The 13,950-nt window shown below is 38.1% G+C and overlaps 1 protein-coding gene across 1 annotated transcript in view; it reads left to right on the forward strand.

Annotated features, from left to right (window-relative positions):
- Nucleotides 1–13,950, forward strand: part of CA10 (carbonic anhydrase 10) — an 841,230-nt gene that overhangs the window by 801,498 nt on the left and 25,782 nt on the right. Inside the window, exon 7 of the mRNA XM_055577599.1 lies at nucleotides 13,544–13,639. Within this exon, the coding sequence (XP_055433574.1) occupies nucleotides 13,544–13,639 (96 nt within the window). The remainder of the gene's footprint in view (nucleotides 1–13,543; nucleotides 13,640–13,950) is intronic.

Here is a 13,950-nt window from a genome sequence, read left to right on the forward strand (position 1 = left end):
TAACTTTCACAATTTCTAAAAAAAATACCTCCTTTTAAAATTCACTATATGATATTGGGAATAATGAATACTTTTTATACTTTCAGAGTCATAAATCACTTTTATATGCACCATTTTATTAGATACTCCAATAAGTAGTGCTACATATTAGAGTAGTCCAATAAGTGTCTTATCACTTAAGACAAGATGGGGACCCAGAGGGATTCTATGGGGAGGGAGGTGGGAGGGGGGTTCAGGATTGGGAACACGTGTACACCCGTGGTGGATTCATGTTGATGTATGGCAAAACCAATACAATATTGTAAAGTAATTAGCCTCCAATTAAAATAAATAAATTTAAATTTTAAAAAAGATGGGGAAGTAGAAGGACGTGTGCTTGTCTTCTTCTAAAAGAATCCCAAAACTTCAACTTGCTGGTGAACAATCATTGACAGGAGAATGTTGGATCCCACAAAAAAAAGATACCCCACATCTAAGGGAAAAGGAGGAACTCCAACAAGAGGGTAGGAGGGGAGAACTCGCATTTAAAATCAAACCCCATACCTGCCAGAGAAGTTTGGAGGGCTCAAACAAAACCTTGTGGGCACCAGGTCCCAGGGACCTCACAGAGACTTAGCCAGACCTGCCTTTGAATGTTTGAGTGTCTCCTGTGGAGGTACGGGTCAACAGTGGCCTGTCACAGAGACAGGGATTCTGGTTGCAGCAGACCTGAGTCGTGCAGCGTGTGGCATAAGCCCTCTTGGAGAAGGTCACCATTAACCCCACCATATAGTCACCGAGCAGATGAACCAAAAAATGCAGAACAATTATAGCAAAGAAATTCCCACCCTGTTAAGAAAGTTCTAAGACCCACAGTAGATTTCCCAATCTGGGAATCTGGAAAAAGGACTGAGAACATGCAGCAAATTGGACTTTGGAGGCCAGTGGGATTTAATTGCAGAACTTCCACAGGAATGGGGGAACAGACTCTTGGATGGCATAAACGAAACTTTGTGTGCACCAGGAACCAGAAGAAGACAGCAGTGTCCCCATAAGAGACTAAGTCAGACTTGCCTGTGAGTGTTCAGGAGTCTCCAGTGGAGTTTTGGGTGGACAGTTTGGCCTCACGCTAAACAACAGGGAGGGAACACAGCCGCACCCATCAAAAGAAATTTGGATTAAAGATTCACTGGGCATGGTCCAGCCCATCAGAAAAAGACCCAGCTTTCCCCACAGTCAGTCTCTCCAATCAGGAAGATTCCATAAGCATCTTATCCTTATTCATCAGAGGGCAGAGAGAATGAAAACCACAATCACAGAAAACTAAACTGATCACATGAACCACCACCTTGTCTTACTCAATGAAACAATAAGTGCCCCCCCTGTAGGGCCACCCAAGATGGTGTAGAGTTCTGAATAAACATCGTCCACTGGAGAAAGGAATGGCAAACCACTTCAGTATTCTTGACATTGGATCACTGAAAAAGCAAGACAGTTCCAGAAAAACATCTACTTCTGCTTTATTGACTATGCCAAAGCTTTCACTGTGTGGATCACAACAAACTGTGGAAAATTCTTCAAGAGATGGGAATACCACACCACCTTACCTGCCTCTGGAGATATCTGTATGCAGGTCAAGAAGCAACAGCTAGAACCAGACATGGAAAAACAAACTGGCTCCAAATTGAGAAAGGAATACATCAAGGCTGTATACTGTCACCCTGCTTATTTAACTTAGATGCAGAGTACATCATTAGAAATGCTGGGCTTGTGAGAAGCACAAGCTGGAATCAAGATTGTCCGGAGAAATAGCAATAACCTCAGATATGCAGATGACACCACCCTTATGGCAGAAAGTGAAGAAAAACTAAAGAGCATCTTGATGAAAGTGAAAAAGGAGAGTGGAAAAAAAAAAAACACAAAAAACCCTCAACATTCAAAAAACTAAGATCATGGCATCTGGTTCCATCACTTTATGGCGAATAGAAGGTGGAAACAGTAGAAAAAATCGAGAGATTTTATTTTGGGTGCTCTAAAATCATTGCAGATTGTGACTGAAGCCCAAAAATTAAGACACTTTCTCCTTGGAAGAAAAGCTATGACAAACCTAGACAGCATATTAAAAAGCAGAGACATTACTTTGCTGACAGAGGTCCACCTAGTCAAAGCTCTGTTTTTTCCAGTAGTCATGTATGGATGTAAGAGTTGACCATAAAGAAAGCTGAACACTGAAGTACTGATGCTTTTGAACTGTGGTGCTGGAGAAGACTCTTGAGAGTCCCTTGGACCGCAAGGAGATCAAACTGGTCAATACTGAATATTCATTGGAAGGACTGATGATGAAGCTGAAGTTTCAATACTCTGGCCACCTGATGCAAAGAACTGATTCATTGGAAAAATACCTTGATGCTGGGAAAGATCGAAGGCAGGAGGAGAACGGGATGACAGAGGATGAGATGGTTCTATGGCATCACTGCCCTGATGGACATGAGTCTGAGCAAACTCCAGAAGTTGGTGATGGACTGGGAAGCTTGGCTTGCTTCAGCCCATGGGGTCGCAGAAAGTCAAACATGCCTGAGCGACTGAACTGAACTGGTTACATACTCACATCAACCTGTGGAAAATGCTAATATCACTATAGAAGGATGTATGCTAATCTTGTTGTGACATTATTTACAAGAGACAAAAAATGGAAATGACCTGAAAACTATTGAGAGGATGGTAAACGTGTTGCAACGCATTTATATGATGGAGAATTCTACAACTATTAGAAAGATTTAGGTAGATTCATTTACATGGACTTAGCAAGATATCTACCAACATTTTAAATTTTTAAAAAAAGTTTTAAAAATCAAGTTCATAATTATTTACAAATGATTCCATTTCCGTTGTCCATTGTTTATTTTCTTTTCTTTTTACTCAATTGGTTCTATGATAGATTATAGAACGTTTTATACAAGTAATATATAAAAACAAACAAAAAATAAAGAAAACATTTTTAATCTTTCAGTACAGTGCAACTGCTTGCATACAGGGGCTGGCATTGAGTGAACAGGCAAGAAGAGTTACAGACTGACTAGAGGAGGGAGAGGAGGTGGGAAATGGTAGAACTGAAGGATCATCAGCAATAGGAGGTGGATGGCAAGCTGTGATTTCACTCACATCTGATGATGATAGCACAGGTTCTGGTTCCTTGCTGGATTCAATTCTATCTACCCTCTTGTTCTGGGACATCTTGAACTTGAAATAAAGATACTGTACTACTGAACACTATACAGTACTGTACAGTGAAATACACAAATAGGATGCATGTATATGACAATGTACGTAAGACATGAACTAACTTATATGATTGGACAAGGAACGCATATTCGCACCTTTGAAACTTAACTACTTCAAGGTTCATATGTAGGGGAATTCCTGTAAGTCTCTACTTACATGACCACAGACAATGACCCAGCAAACCCCTGCACATCACAGAGTAAATCCTAGTCCCTGATCCATTACAAGAGCTCCTCCAAGCCCTAACAACACCTGACATCATCATAGGATTTTAATTCAATACTAGAATTATCATTAAGTCCATTAATACTCTGACAATGCGGCTGCTACTGCTGCTAAGTTGCTTCAGTCGTATCCGACTCTGTGCGACCCCATAGACGGCAGCCCACCAGGCTCCCCTGTCCCTGGGGTTCTCCAGGCAAGAACACTGGAGTGGGTTGCCATTTCCTTCTCCAGTGCATGAAAGTGAAAAGTGAAAAGTGAAAGTGAAGTCGCTCAGTCATGTCTGACTCTTCGCTACCCCATGGACTGCAGCCCACCAGGCTCCTCCATCCATGGGATTTTCCAGGCAAGAGTACTGGAGTGGGGTGCCAATGAGACATCATCCTAAAAAGCCCCTCCCAAGACCATTCTACACCAACTTTTCAAAAAGGACTTTAATCTGGACTAACTGTTTACCTGCTTTCAGAGGTCCTTTTTCTTTTTTTAGTTTTTAAAATACATCTCACCCTCTCCTCCCCTCTCTCCATGTCCACAAGTCTATTCTCTATGTCTGCTTTCTCCATTGCTTCCATTTAAATAAATTATTCAGTAACATTTTCTATATTCTGTATATATGTGTTAGAATACGATATTTATCTTTCTCTTTCTGACTTACTTCACTCTGTATAATAGGCTCTAAGTTCATCCACCTGCTTAGAACAGACTCAAATGTGTTCCTTTTTATGGCCGAGTATTATTCCAGTTTTTTCCATTTCCACTGTTTTTCTTTCACTTTTTATTTTTATTGATATATTTTTGATGTATAAAAATTGTACACATTTAAGGTGTACACTTTGATATTTTGATACATGTATACATTGTGAAAGACCACCAGAATCAAACTAAATAACCTATCCATCACCCCAACATAGTTACCAGTGTGTGAGTATGTGTGATAAGATTTAACTTAGAATCTATACTTTCAGAAAATTCCAAGTGTACAATATAATATTGTTAGTTATCACCACCATTCTGGTGCTTCAGAGCTCCAGAAGTCATTCACTTTCATGACTGAAACTTTGTACAAGGGTACAATAATCTCATTTCCCTCTCCACTCAACCCCTGACAACCACCATTTTTTAAATTTATTTATTTTAATTAGAGGCTAATTATTTTACAATATTGTAGTGGTTTCTGCCATACATTGACATGAATCAGCCATGGGTGTACCTGTGTTACCCATCCTGAACCCCCTATCCACAATCCACCCATTCCATTCCTCTCGGTCATCCCAATGCACCAGCCCTGAGTACCCTGTCTCATGCATCGAACCTGGACTGGTGATCTGTTTCACATATGATAATATACATGTTTCAATGCTCTTCTCTCAAGTCATCCACACTCCCCACCTCCCACAGAGTCCAAAAGACAGTTGTATACATCAGTGTGTCTTTTGCTGTCTTACATATAGGGTCATTGTTACCATCTTTCTAAATTCCATATATATGCGTTAGTATACTGTATTGGTGTTTTTCTTTCTGACTTACTTCACTCTGAATAATAGGCTCCAGTTTCATCCACCTCATTAAAACTGATTCAAATGTATTATTTTTAATGGCTGAATAATATTTCATTGTGTACACCTACCACAGCTTTCTTATCCATTCGTCTGCAGATGGACATCTAGGTTGCTTCCATGTCCTGGCTATTATAAACAGTGCTGCAATGAACACTGGGGTACATCTGTCTCTTTCAATTCAGGTTTCCTCAGTGTGTATGCCCAGCATTGGGATTGCTGGGTCATATGGCAGTTCTATTTCCAGTTTTTTAAGGAATATCCACACTGTTTTCCATAGTGGTTGTACTAGTTTGCATTCCCATCAACAGTGTAAGAGGGTTCCCTTTTCTCCACAACCTCTCTAACATTTATTGTTTGTAGACTTTTGGATAGTAGCCTTTCTGACCGGCGTTAGATGGTACCTCATTGTGGTTTTGATTTTCATTTCTCTGATAATGAGGGACGTTGAACATCTTTTCATGTGTTTGTTAGCTATCTGTATGTTTTCTTGGGGAAATGTCTGTTTAGTGCCTTGGCCCATTTTTTGATCGGGTGGCTTATTTTTCTGGAATTGAGCTGCAAGAGTTGCTTGTATATTTTTGAGATTAATTCTTTGTCAGTTACTTCCTTTGCTATACTTTTCTCCCATTCTGAAGGCTGTCTTTTAACCTTGCTTAAAGTTTCCTTCGTTGTGAAAAAGTTTTTAAGTTTAATTAGGTCCCATTTGTTTATTTTTGCTTTTATTTCCATTACTCTGGGAGGTGGGTCATAGAGGATCCTGATGTGATTTATGTTGGAGAGTGTTTTGCCTATGTTTTCCTCTAGGAGTTTTATAGTTTCTCATCTTATGTTTAGATATTTAATCCATTTTGAGTGTTTTTTTGTGTATGGTGTTAGAAAGTGTTCTAGTTTCATTCCTTTACAAGTGGTTGACCAGTTTTCTCAGCACCACTTGTTAAAGAAATCTCTTTAACAAGATTGTCTTTTCTCCATTATATATTCTTGCCTCCTTTTTCAAAGATAAGATGTCCATAGGTGCGTGGATTTATCTCTGGGCTTTCTATTTTGTTCCATTGATCTATATTTCTGTCTTTGTGCCAGTACCATACTGTCTTAATGACTGTGGCTTTGTAGTAGAGCCTGAAGTCAGGCAGGTTGATTCCTCCAGTTCCAATCTTCTTTCTCAAGATTGCTTTGGATATTCGAGTTTTGTTTTTTTTTTTTTTGTATTTCCATACAAATTGTGAAATTATTTGTTCCAGTTATCTGAAAAATACCATTGGTAGCTTGATAGGGATTGATTGCATTGAATCTATACTTTGCTTTGGGTAGTATACTCATTTTCACTATGTTGATTCTTCCAATCCATGAACATGGTATATTTCTCCATCTATTTGTGTCCTTTTTATTTCTTTCATCAGTGTTTTATAGTTTTTTATATATAGGTCTTTTGTTTTTTTAGGTAGATATATTCCTAAGTATTTTATTCTTTGCATTGCAATGGTGAATGGAATTGTTTCCTTAATTTCTCTTTCTGTTTTCTCATTGTTACTGTGTAGGAATGCAAGGAATTTCTGTGTGTTAATTTTATATCCTGAAACTTTACTGTATTCATTGATTAGCTCTAGTAATTTTCTGGTGGATTCTTTAGGGTTTTCTATGTAGAGGATCATGTCATCTGCAAACAGTGAGCGTTTTGTTTATCCTTTTCCAATCTGGATTCCCTTTATTTCTTTTTCTCCTCTGATTGCTGTGGCTAAAACTTCCAAAACTATGTTGAATAGTAGTGGTGAGAGTAGGCACCCTTGTCTTGTTCCTGACTTTAGGGGAAATTCTTTCAATTTTTCACCAATGAGGATAATGCTTGCTGTGGGTTTGCCATATATAGCTTTTACTATGTTGAGGTATGTTCCTTCTATTCTAACTTTCTGGAGGATTTTATCATAAATGGATGTTGAATTTTGTCAAAGGCTTTCTCTGCATCTATTGAGATAATCATAAGGTTTTATCTTTCAATTTGTTAATGTGATGTATTACATTGATTGATTTGCAGATATTGAAGAATCCTTGCATCCCTGGTATAAAGCCCACTTGGTCATGATGTATGATCTTTTTAATATGTTGTTGGATTCTGTTTGCTAGAATTTTTTTTAAGGATTTTTGCATCTATGTTCATCAGTGATATTGGCCTGTAGTTTTCTTTTTTTGTGGCATCTTTGTCTGGTTTTGGAATTAAGGTGATAGTGGCCTTATAGAATGAATTTGGAAGTTTACCTTCCTCTGCAATTTTCTGGAAGAGTTTGAATAGGATAGATGTTAGCTCTTTTCTAAATTTTTGGTAGAATTCAGCTGTGAAGCCATCTGCTGCTGCTAAGTCGCTTCAGTCGTGTCCGACTCTGTGCGACCCCCATAGATGGTAGCCCACCAGGCTGCCCCGTCCCTGGGATTCTCCAGGCAAGAACAGTGGAGTGGGTTGCCATTTCCTTCTCCAATGCATGAAAGTGAAAAGTGAAAGTGAAGTCGCTGTTGTGTCCGACCCTCAGCAACTCCATGAACTGCAGCCTTCCAGGCTCCTCCTTCCATGGGATTTTCCAGGCAAGAGTAATGGAGTGGGGTGCCATTGCCTTTGGGTTTTGTTTGCTGGAAGATTTCTGATTACAGTTTAAATTTCCATGCTTGTGCTGGGTCTGGTAAGATTTTCTATTTCCTCCTGGTTCAGTTTTGGAAAGTCATACTTTTTTAAGCATTTGTCCATTTCTTCCAAGTTGTCCATTTTATTGGCTGATAGTTGCTCATAGTAGTCTCCTATGATCCTTTTTATTTCTGTGTTGTCTGTTTGATTTCTCCATTTTCATTTCTAATGTTGTTGCTTTGATTAGTCTACCTTTGTTTCTTGATGAGTCTGGCTAATGGTTTGTCAATTTTATTTATCTTCTCAAAGAACCAGCTTCTAGCTTTGCTGCTTTTTTTTTGCTATGGTCTCTTTGTTTTTCATTTATTTCTGCCCTGATTTTTAAGGTTTCTTTCCTTCTACTAACCCTGGGGTGCTTCTTTTCTTCTTTTTCTAATTGCTTTAGGTGTAGAATTAAGTTATTTATTTGACTTTTTTCTTGTTCCTTGAAGTAAGCCTGTATTGCTATGAATCTTCCCCTTAGCACTGCTTTTACAGTGTCCCATAGCTTTTGGGTTGTTGTGTTTTCATTTTCATTTGTTTTTATGCATATTTTGATTTCTTTTTTGATTTCTTCTGTAATTTGTTGGTGATTCCGAAGCATGGTTTTTAGCTTCCATATGTTGGACTTTTTAACAGTTTTTCTCCTGTAATTGACATCTAATTTTGCTGCATTGTGGTCAGAAAAGATTTCCAAGGCTAGATTTATGGCCCAGGATGTGATCTATCTTGGAGAAATTCCGTGTGCACTTGAGAAAAAGGTGAAATTCATTATTTTGAGGTGGAATGTCCTATATATATCAATTAGGTCTAACTGGTCCATTGTATCATTTAAAGTTTGTGTTTCCTTGTTAATTTTCTGTTTAGTTGATCTATCCATAGGTGTGAGTGGGGTATGCAGGTCTCCAACTATTATTGTGTTATTGTTAATTTCCCCTTTCATACTTGTTGGCATTTGCCTTACATATTATGGGGCTCCTATGTTTGGTGCATATATATCTGTAATTGTTATATCTTCTTCTTGTATTGATCCTTTGATCATTATGTAGTGTCCTTCTTTGTCTCTTTTTATGTGATATCAGTATTGCTACTCCTGCTTTCTTTTGGTCTCCATTTTTGTGAAATATCTTTTTCCAGCCCTTCACTTTCATTCTGTTTGTGTCCATTGTTTTGAAGTGTTCTCTTGTAGATAGCATATACAAGGGTCTTGTTGTTGTATCCTTTCAGGAACCTTTTGTCTTTTGGTTGAGGCATTCAACCCATTGACGTTTAAGGTAATTATTGATAAGTATGATCCTGTTGCCATTTACTTTGTTGTTTTTTCTGTGTTTTCTGTCTAGAGAATATCCTTTAGCATTTGTTGAAAAACTGATTTGGTGATGCTGAATTCTCTCAGCTTTTGCTTGTTTGTAAACTTTTGATTTCTCCTTCATATTTGAATGAGATCCTTGCTGGGTATAGTAATCTTGGTTGTAGGTTTTTCTCTTTCATCACTAAGTATGTCTTGCTATTTCCTTCTGGACTGAAGAGTTTCTATTGAAAGTTCAGCTGTTATCCTTATGAGAATCCCCTTGTGTGTTATTTGTTGTTTTTCCCTTGCTGTTTTTAAATTTTTTCTTTGTGTTTGATCTTTCTTAATTTGGTTAATATGTGTCTTGGTATGTTTTGAATTGAGTTTATCCTGTTTGGGATTCTCTGGATTTCTTGGAGTTGGGTGACTATTTCCTTCCCCATTTTAAGGAAGTTTTCAACTATTATCTCATCAAGTATTTTTTCATGGCCTTTCTTTTTGTCTTCTTCTGGGACTCCTATGATTCAAATGTTGGGGTGTTGAACATTATCCCAGAGGTCTCTGAAGTTGTCCTCATTTCTTTTAATTCTTTTTTTTTCTTTTTCCTCTCTGCTTCATTTATTTCTACCATTCTAACTTCTACCTCACTTATCCTATCTTCTGCCTCTGTTATTTGACTGTTGGTTCCCTCCAGAGTGTTTTTGACCTCATTTATTGCATTATTCATTATTGATTGACTCTTTTTTTATTTCTTCTAGGTCCTTCTTAAACATTTCTTGCATCTTCTCAATTCTTGTCTCCAGGATCTTTAGCTGTAACTCCATTTTGTTTTCAAGATTTTGGATCATTTATTCTAAACTCTCTTTTTATGAGTTTGACTACTTTATTTTCTACATATGAGTGAGCTTATTAAGTATGTGCCTTTCTGTTTCTGGCATATTTCACATAGCATAATGCACTTTTGGCTCATCTAGTTGATAGGTGTTGTCACAAATAATAGGATTTCAGTCACTATTATTATTGAATAATCTTCCGGTGTGTAGGAAGGGAGGGGCATGTATCACATTTTCCTTATCCATTCATCCATCTGTGGACACTCATGTTGCTTACATATTTTAGCTATTGTGAATAATGATACAATGAACATGGGAATGCAGATACCTCTTTAAGAGTCAGATTTCATTTCTTTAAGACATATATGCACAGTGGTGTTGCTGGATCATGTAGTAGTTCTCTTTTTCATTTTCTGAGAAACTTCTACACTGTTTTCCATCGTGGCAGCACCAGTTTACACTTCTACCAACAGTATGCAGGTGTCCCCTTTCCTCCACATCATCATCAACATTTGTTATCCCCTGTCTTTTTTTTTTTTTAATAGCCATTATATGACCACCTGACCTTCCTCTTGAGAAACCTATATGCAGGTCAAGAAGCAACAATAAAAACTGGACACGGTACAACAGATTGGTTCCAAATAGGAAAAGGAGTACATCAAGGCTATAATTGTCACGCTGCTCATTTAACTTATATGCAGAGTACATCATGAGAAATGCTGGACTGGAAGAGTCACAAACTGGAATCAAGATTGCCAGGAGAAATATCAATAACCTCAGATATGCAGATGACACCACCCTTATGGCAGAAAGTGAAGACGAACTAAAAAGCCTCTTGATGAATGTGAAAGAGGAGAGTGAAAAAATTGGCTTAAACTCAACATTCAGAAAACGAAGATCATGGCATCTGGTCCCATCACTTCATGGGAAATAGATGGGAAACAGTGGAAATATTGTCAGACTTTATATTTTTGGGCTCCAAAATCACTGCAGATGGTGATTGCAGCCATGAAATTAAAAGACGCTTACTTCTTGGAAGAAAAGTTATGACCAACTTAGATAGCATATTTAAAAGCAGAGACATTACTTTGCCAACAATGGTCCGTCTAGTCAAGGCTATGATTTTTCCAGTGGTCATATATGGGTGTGAGAGTAGGACTGTGAAGAAAACTGAGCACCAAATAATTGATGCCTTTGAACAGTGGTGTTGGAGAAGACTCTTGAGAGTCCCTTGGACTGCAAGGAGATCCAACCAGTCTATTCTAAAGGAGATCAGCTTTGGATGTTCTTTGGAGGGAATGATGCTGAAGCTGAAACTCCAGTACTTTGACCACCTCATGCAAAGAGTTGACTCATTGGAAAAGACTCTGATGCTGGGAGGGACTGGGGCAGGAGGAGAAGTGGATGACAGAGGATGAGATGGCTGAATGGCATCACCGATTCAATGGACGTGAGTCTGAGTGCACTCCGAGAGTTGGTGATGGACAGGGAGGCCTGGCGTGCTGTGATTCATGGGGTCACAAAGAGTCGGACACGACTGAGCGACTGAACTGAACTGAACTGACTGATAACAAGTGTCAGGTTATATCTCATCATGGGTTTGATTTGAATTTCCTCAATGATTTGTGATATTGTGCACTTTTTCATGTACGGATTGGACATTTGTGTGTTTTGTTTTGAGAAACGTCAATTTAAATTATTTGCCCATTTTTAAAATCAGGTTTCTGTTTTTGTTTTTGCTGTTGAGTTGTATGAGCTACCTGTTTATTTTGGATATTAATCCTTAAAAGATACTTAGTTTGAACATATTTTCTCCTTTTCTGTAGATTGCCATTTTACTGTTTTGTTTGCTTCCTTTGAGCTTCTTAGGTGGCTGTTGTGATAAAGTATCCACTTGGTAATGTAGGAGATGCAAATGATTCAGATTAGATCCCTGGCTCAGGAAAATCCTCTGGAGTAGGAAATGGCAATAAATGCAAATGGTAGGAAATGGAAAATTCCATGGGCAGAGGAACCTGGCAGGGCTACAGTCCATGGGTTACAAGGAATCAGACATGACTGAGTGACTGAGCACACACACATTTTACTTTGCAGAAGCTTTCTAGTTTGACACAATTCCACTTTTCTATTTTTGCTTATTGTCTGTGCTTCTTGCTGTCATAATCAAAAAAACATTGGTAAGACCAATGCCAAAAAACCTTTTCCTATGTTTTCTTTCATCTACAAGTTTTACAGCTTCAGGTCTAATGCATAAGTCTTTAATAAACTTTTAGTTGACTTCTATAGGTATGAAGCAGAGTCCAATTTCATTATTCTGCATGGAATAGCTAGTTTTCCCAAAATAATTTACTAAATAGTCTATCCTGTATCATTATGTGTTCTTGACACCCTTGTTGAAGATCAGTTGACCATAAGTGTGAGGGTTTATCCCAGGGTCCTCAGTTCTGTTACACTGTGGTTTGCCATGCCCTCCTCCAGGGGATCTTCCAGAACCAGGGATCTAACCTTCATCTCATCTCGTATGTCTCCTGTATTGTCAGGCAGGTTCTTTACCACTAGCGTGCCACCTGGGAAGTGCATTGTTCTATTAGGGATATTGGCCTTTTTAGTTCTGTTTTCTTGCAGTGTCTTTGTCTGGCTTTGTGTCAGGATGATTCTGGCCTAATAAAATGAATTTGGAAATGTTATTTCTTCTTCTGCGTTTTTTAAGAGTTTAAGAAGGATTGATATGAATTCTATTTGAAAGATTGGTGGAACTCACCCACAAAGCCAGGGATTTTTTTAGCTGAGAGGGTTTTGATTGCTACTTCAATCACTTTATTTGTACTCATTTGTTCATGTTTATATGTTCTCTTGATGCAATATTGGTAGGTTGTATGTTTCTGGTAATTTACTCATTTAATGTTTTTTAAACTCTCTCTCTGTGACTGTGTGTGTGTGAGTTATAAACACAAAAATATCTGCAAGTATATGTAGTAAACTCTTAATAATTATATTGCTTGGACTACAATTAGAAAGATGGGGGGGCTTTTGTTTCAATTTCTCTATCGTTTAGTTTATTAAAAAATTATACCACCATACTGTTAAAACATGTTTTAAAACCACAGCCTGAAATGAATACATAAAGGCTCAACAGGCATATTACTGATTTTCATTCAATAAGGAGCAAGTTAAGTCTGGCACAGATAACCTGGGCAGGCTGATGCATCAGAAACCTAAGCCATAAACTTCCTCTCCCTTAGGAGCACTTCATCTTTCAAGTTAGCCAGTCTCCTCCAAAGTCACTTGGCTGAAAGGATTTAGCAATTCCCTGCTTGCTCATGGCCATGAGGAATATTTACTTGCTGCTTATGGCAACTGTACGTGCATCCTGGAAAGCTGGCCCACCTCTGTAAGGCAATTCTGCTTCTAACAAGGGAATGTAACTTTACATACCCTTTAAATGAAGCCAGAGCCAGATGGGCACTGAACTTATTAAAGCCATGATTGTTACCAGAAAATAACTGCAAATATGTATGAGTATTTTTGTATGTGTGTGTGCATGTGCATGTATTTTATGACACACGCCATATCCCTGAAATCTCAAGTAAAGAACTATCTTTCCAATTTTTTTTTTACAATTTACTTTACAGTTTACCCTTATGTAGGGTGGCTATGGGGTGCATCATATCTTTTAATGTTACATTGTTGTTCTCATTATTACATTATTGCTTTTTCCTCCTTCCAGGTGCAGCTCATCCACTATAACCACGAGCTATATACCAATGTCACAGAAGCTGCAAAGAGCCCAAATGGATTGGTGGTAGTTTCTATATTTATAAAAGTAAGTGTGTTGCATTCCTTCATTCTTCTCTTCTTACCATTTCCATCCCAATCAAAATATCAGTTTATAGTCCTGTTGAATCTTAGAAAAAGAGTAAAATAACCCAAGCTGCATAGATATTACCAAAGGGAAATATCTATGTCCAATATTTATGTCCATGAGGTTTATGAAAAATAAAGACTCTTTCAGTGAGATGCAAAAACAATGAGTTTAGAGTACTGGGGCCTGAGGATCCAGGTAGTTTCTGTCCTAGAGAGAAAAATGATGCTGGATCCGGGGGCAGGTTCTAGGTTCCACTCATGCAGAAGAAT

Source organism: Bubalus kerabau, chromosome 4, assembly GCF_029407905.1.
Source record: "Bubalus kerabau isolate K-KA32 ecotype Philippines breed swamp buffalo chromosome 4, PCC_UOA_SB_1v2, whole genome shotgun sequence".
Lineage (NCBI taxonomy): Eukaryota > Metazoa > Chordata > Mammalia > Artiodactyla > Bovidae > Bubalus > Bubalus kerabau.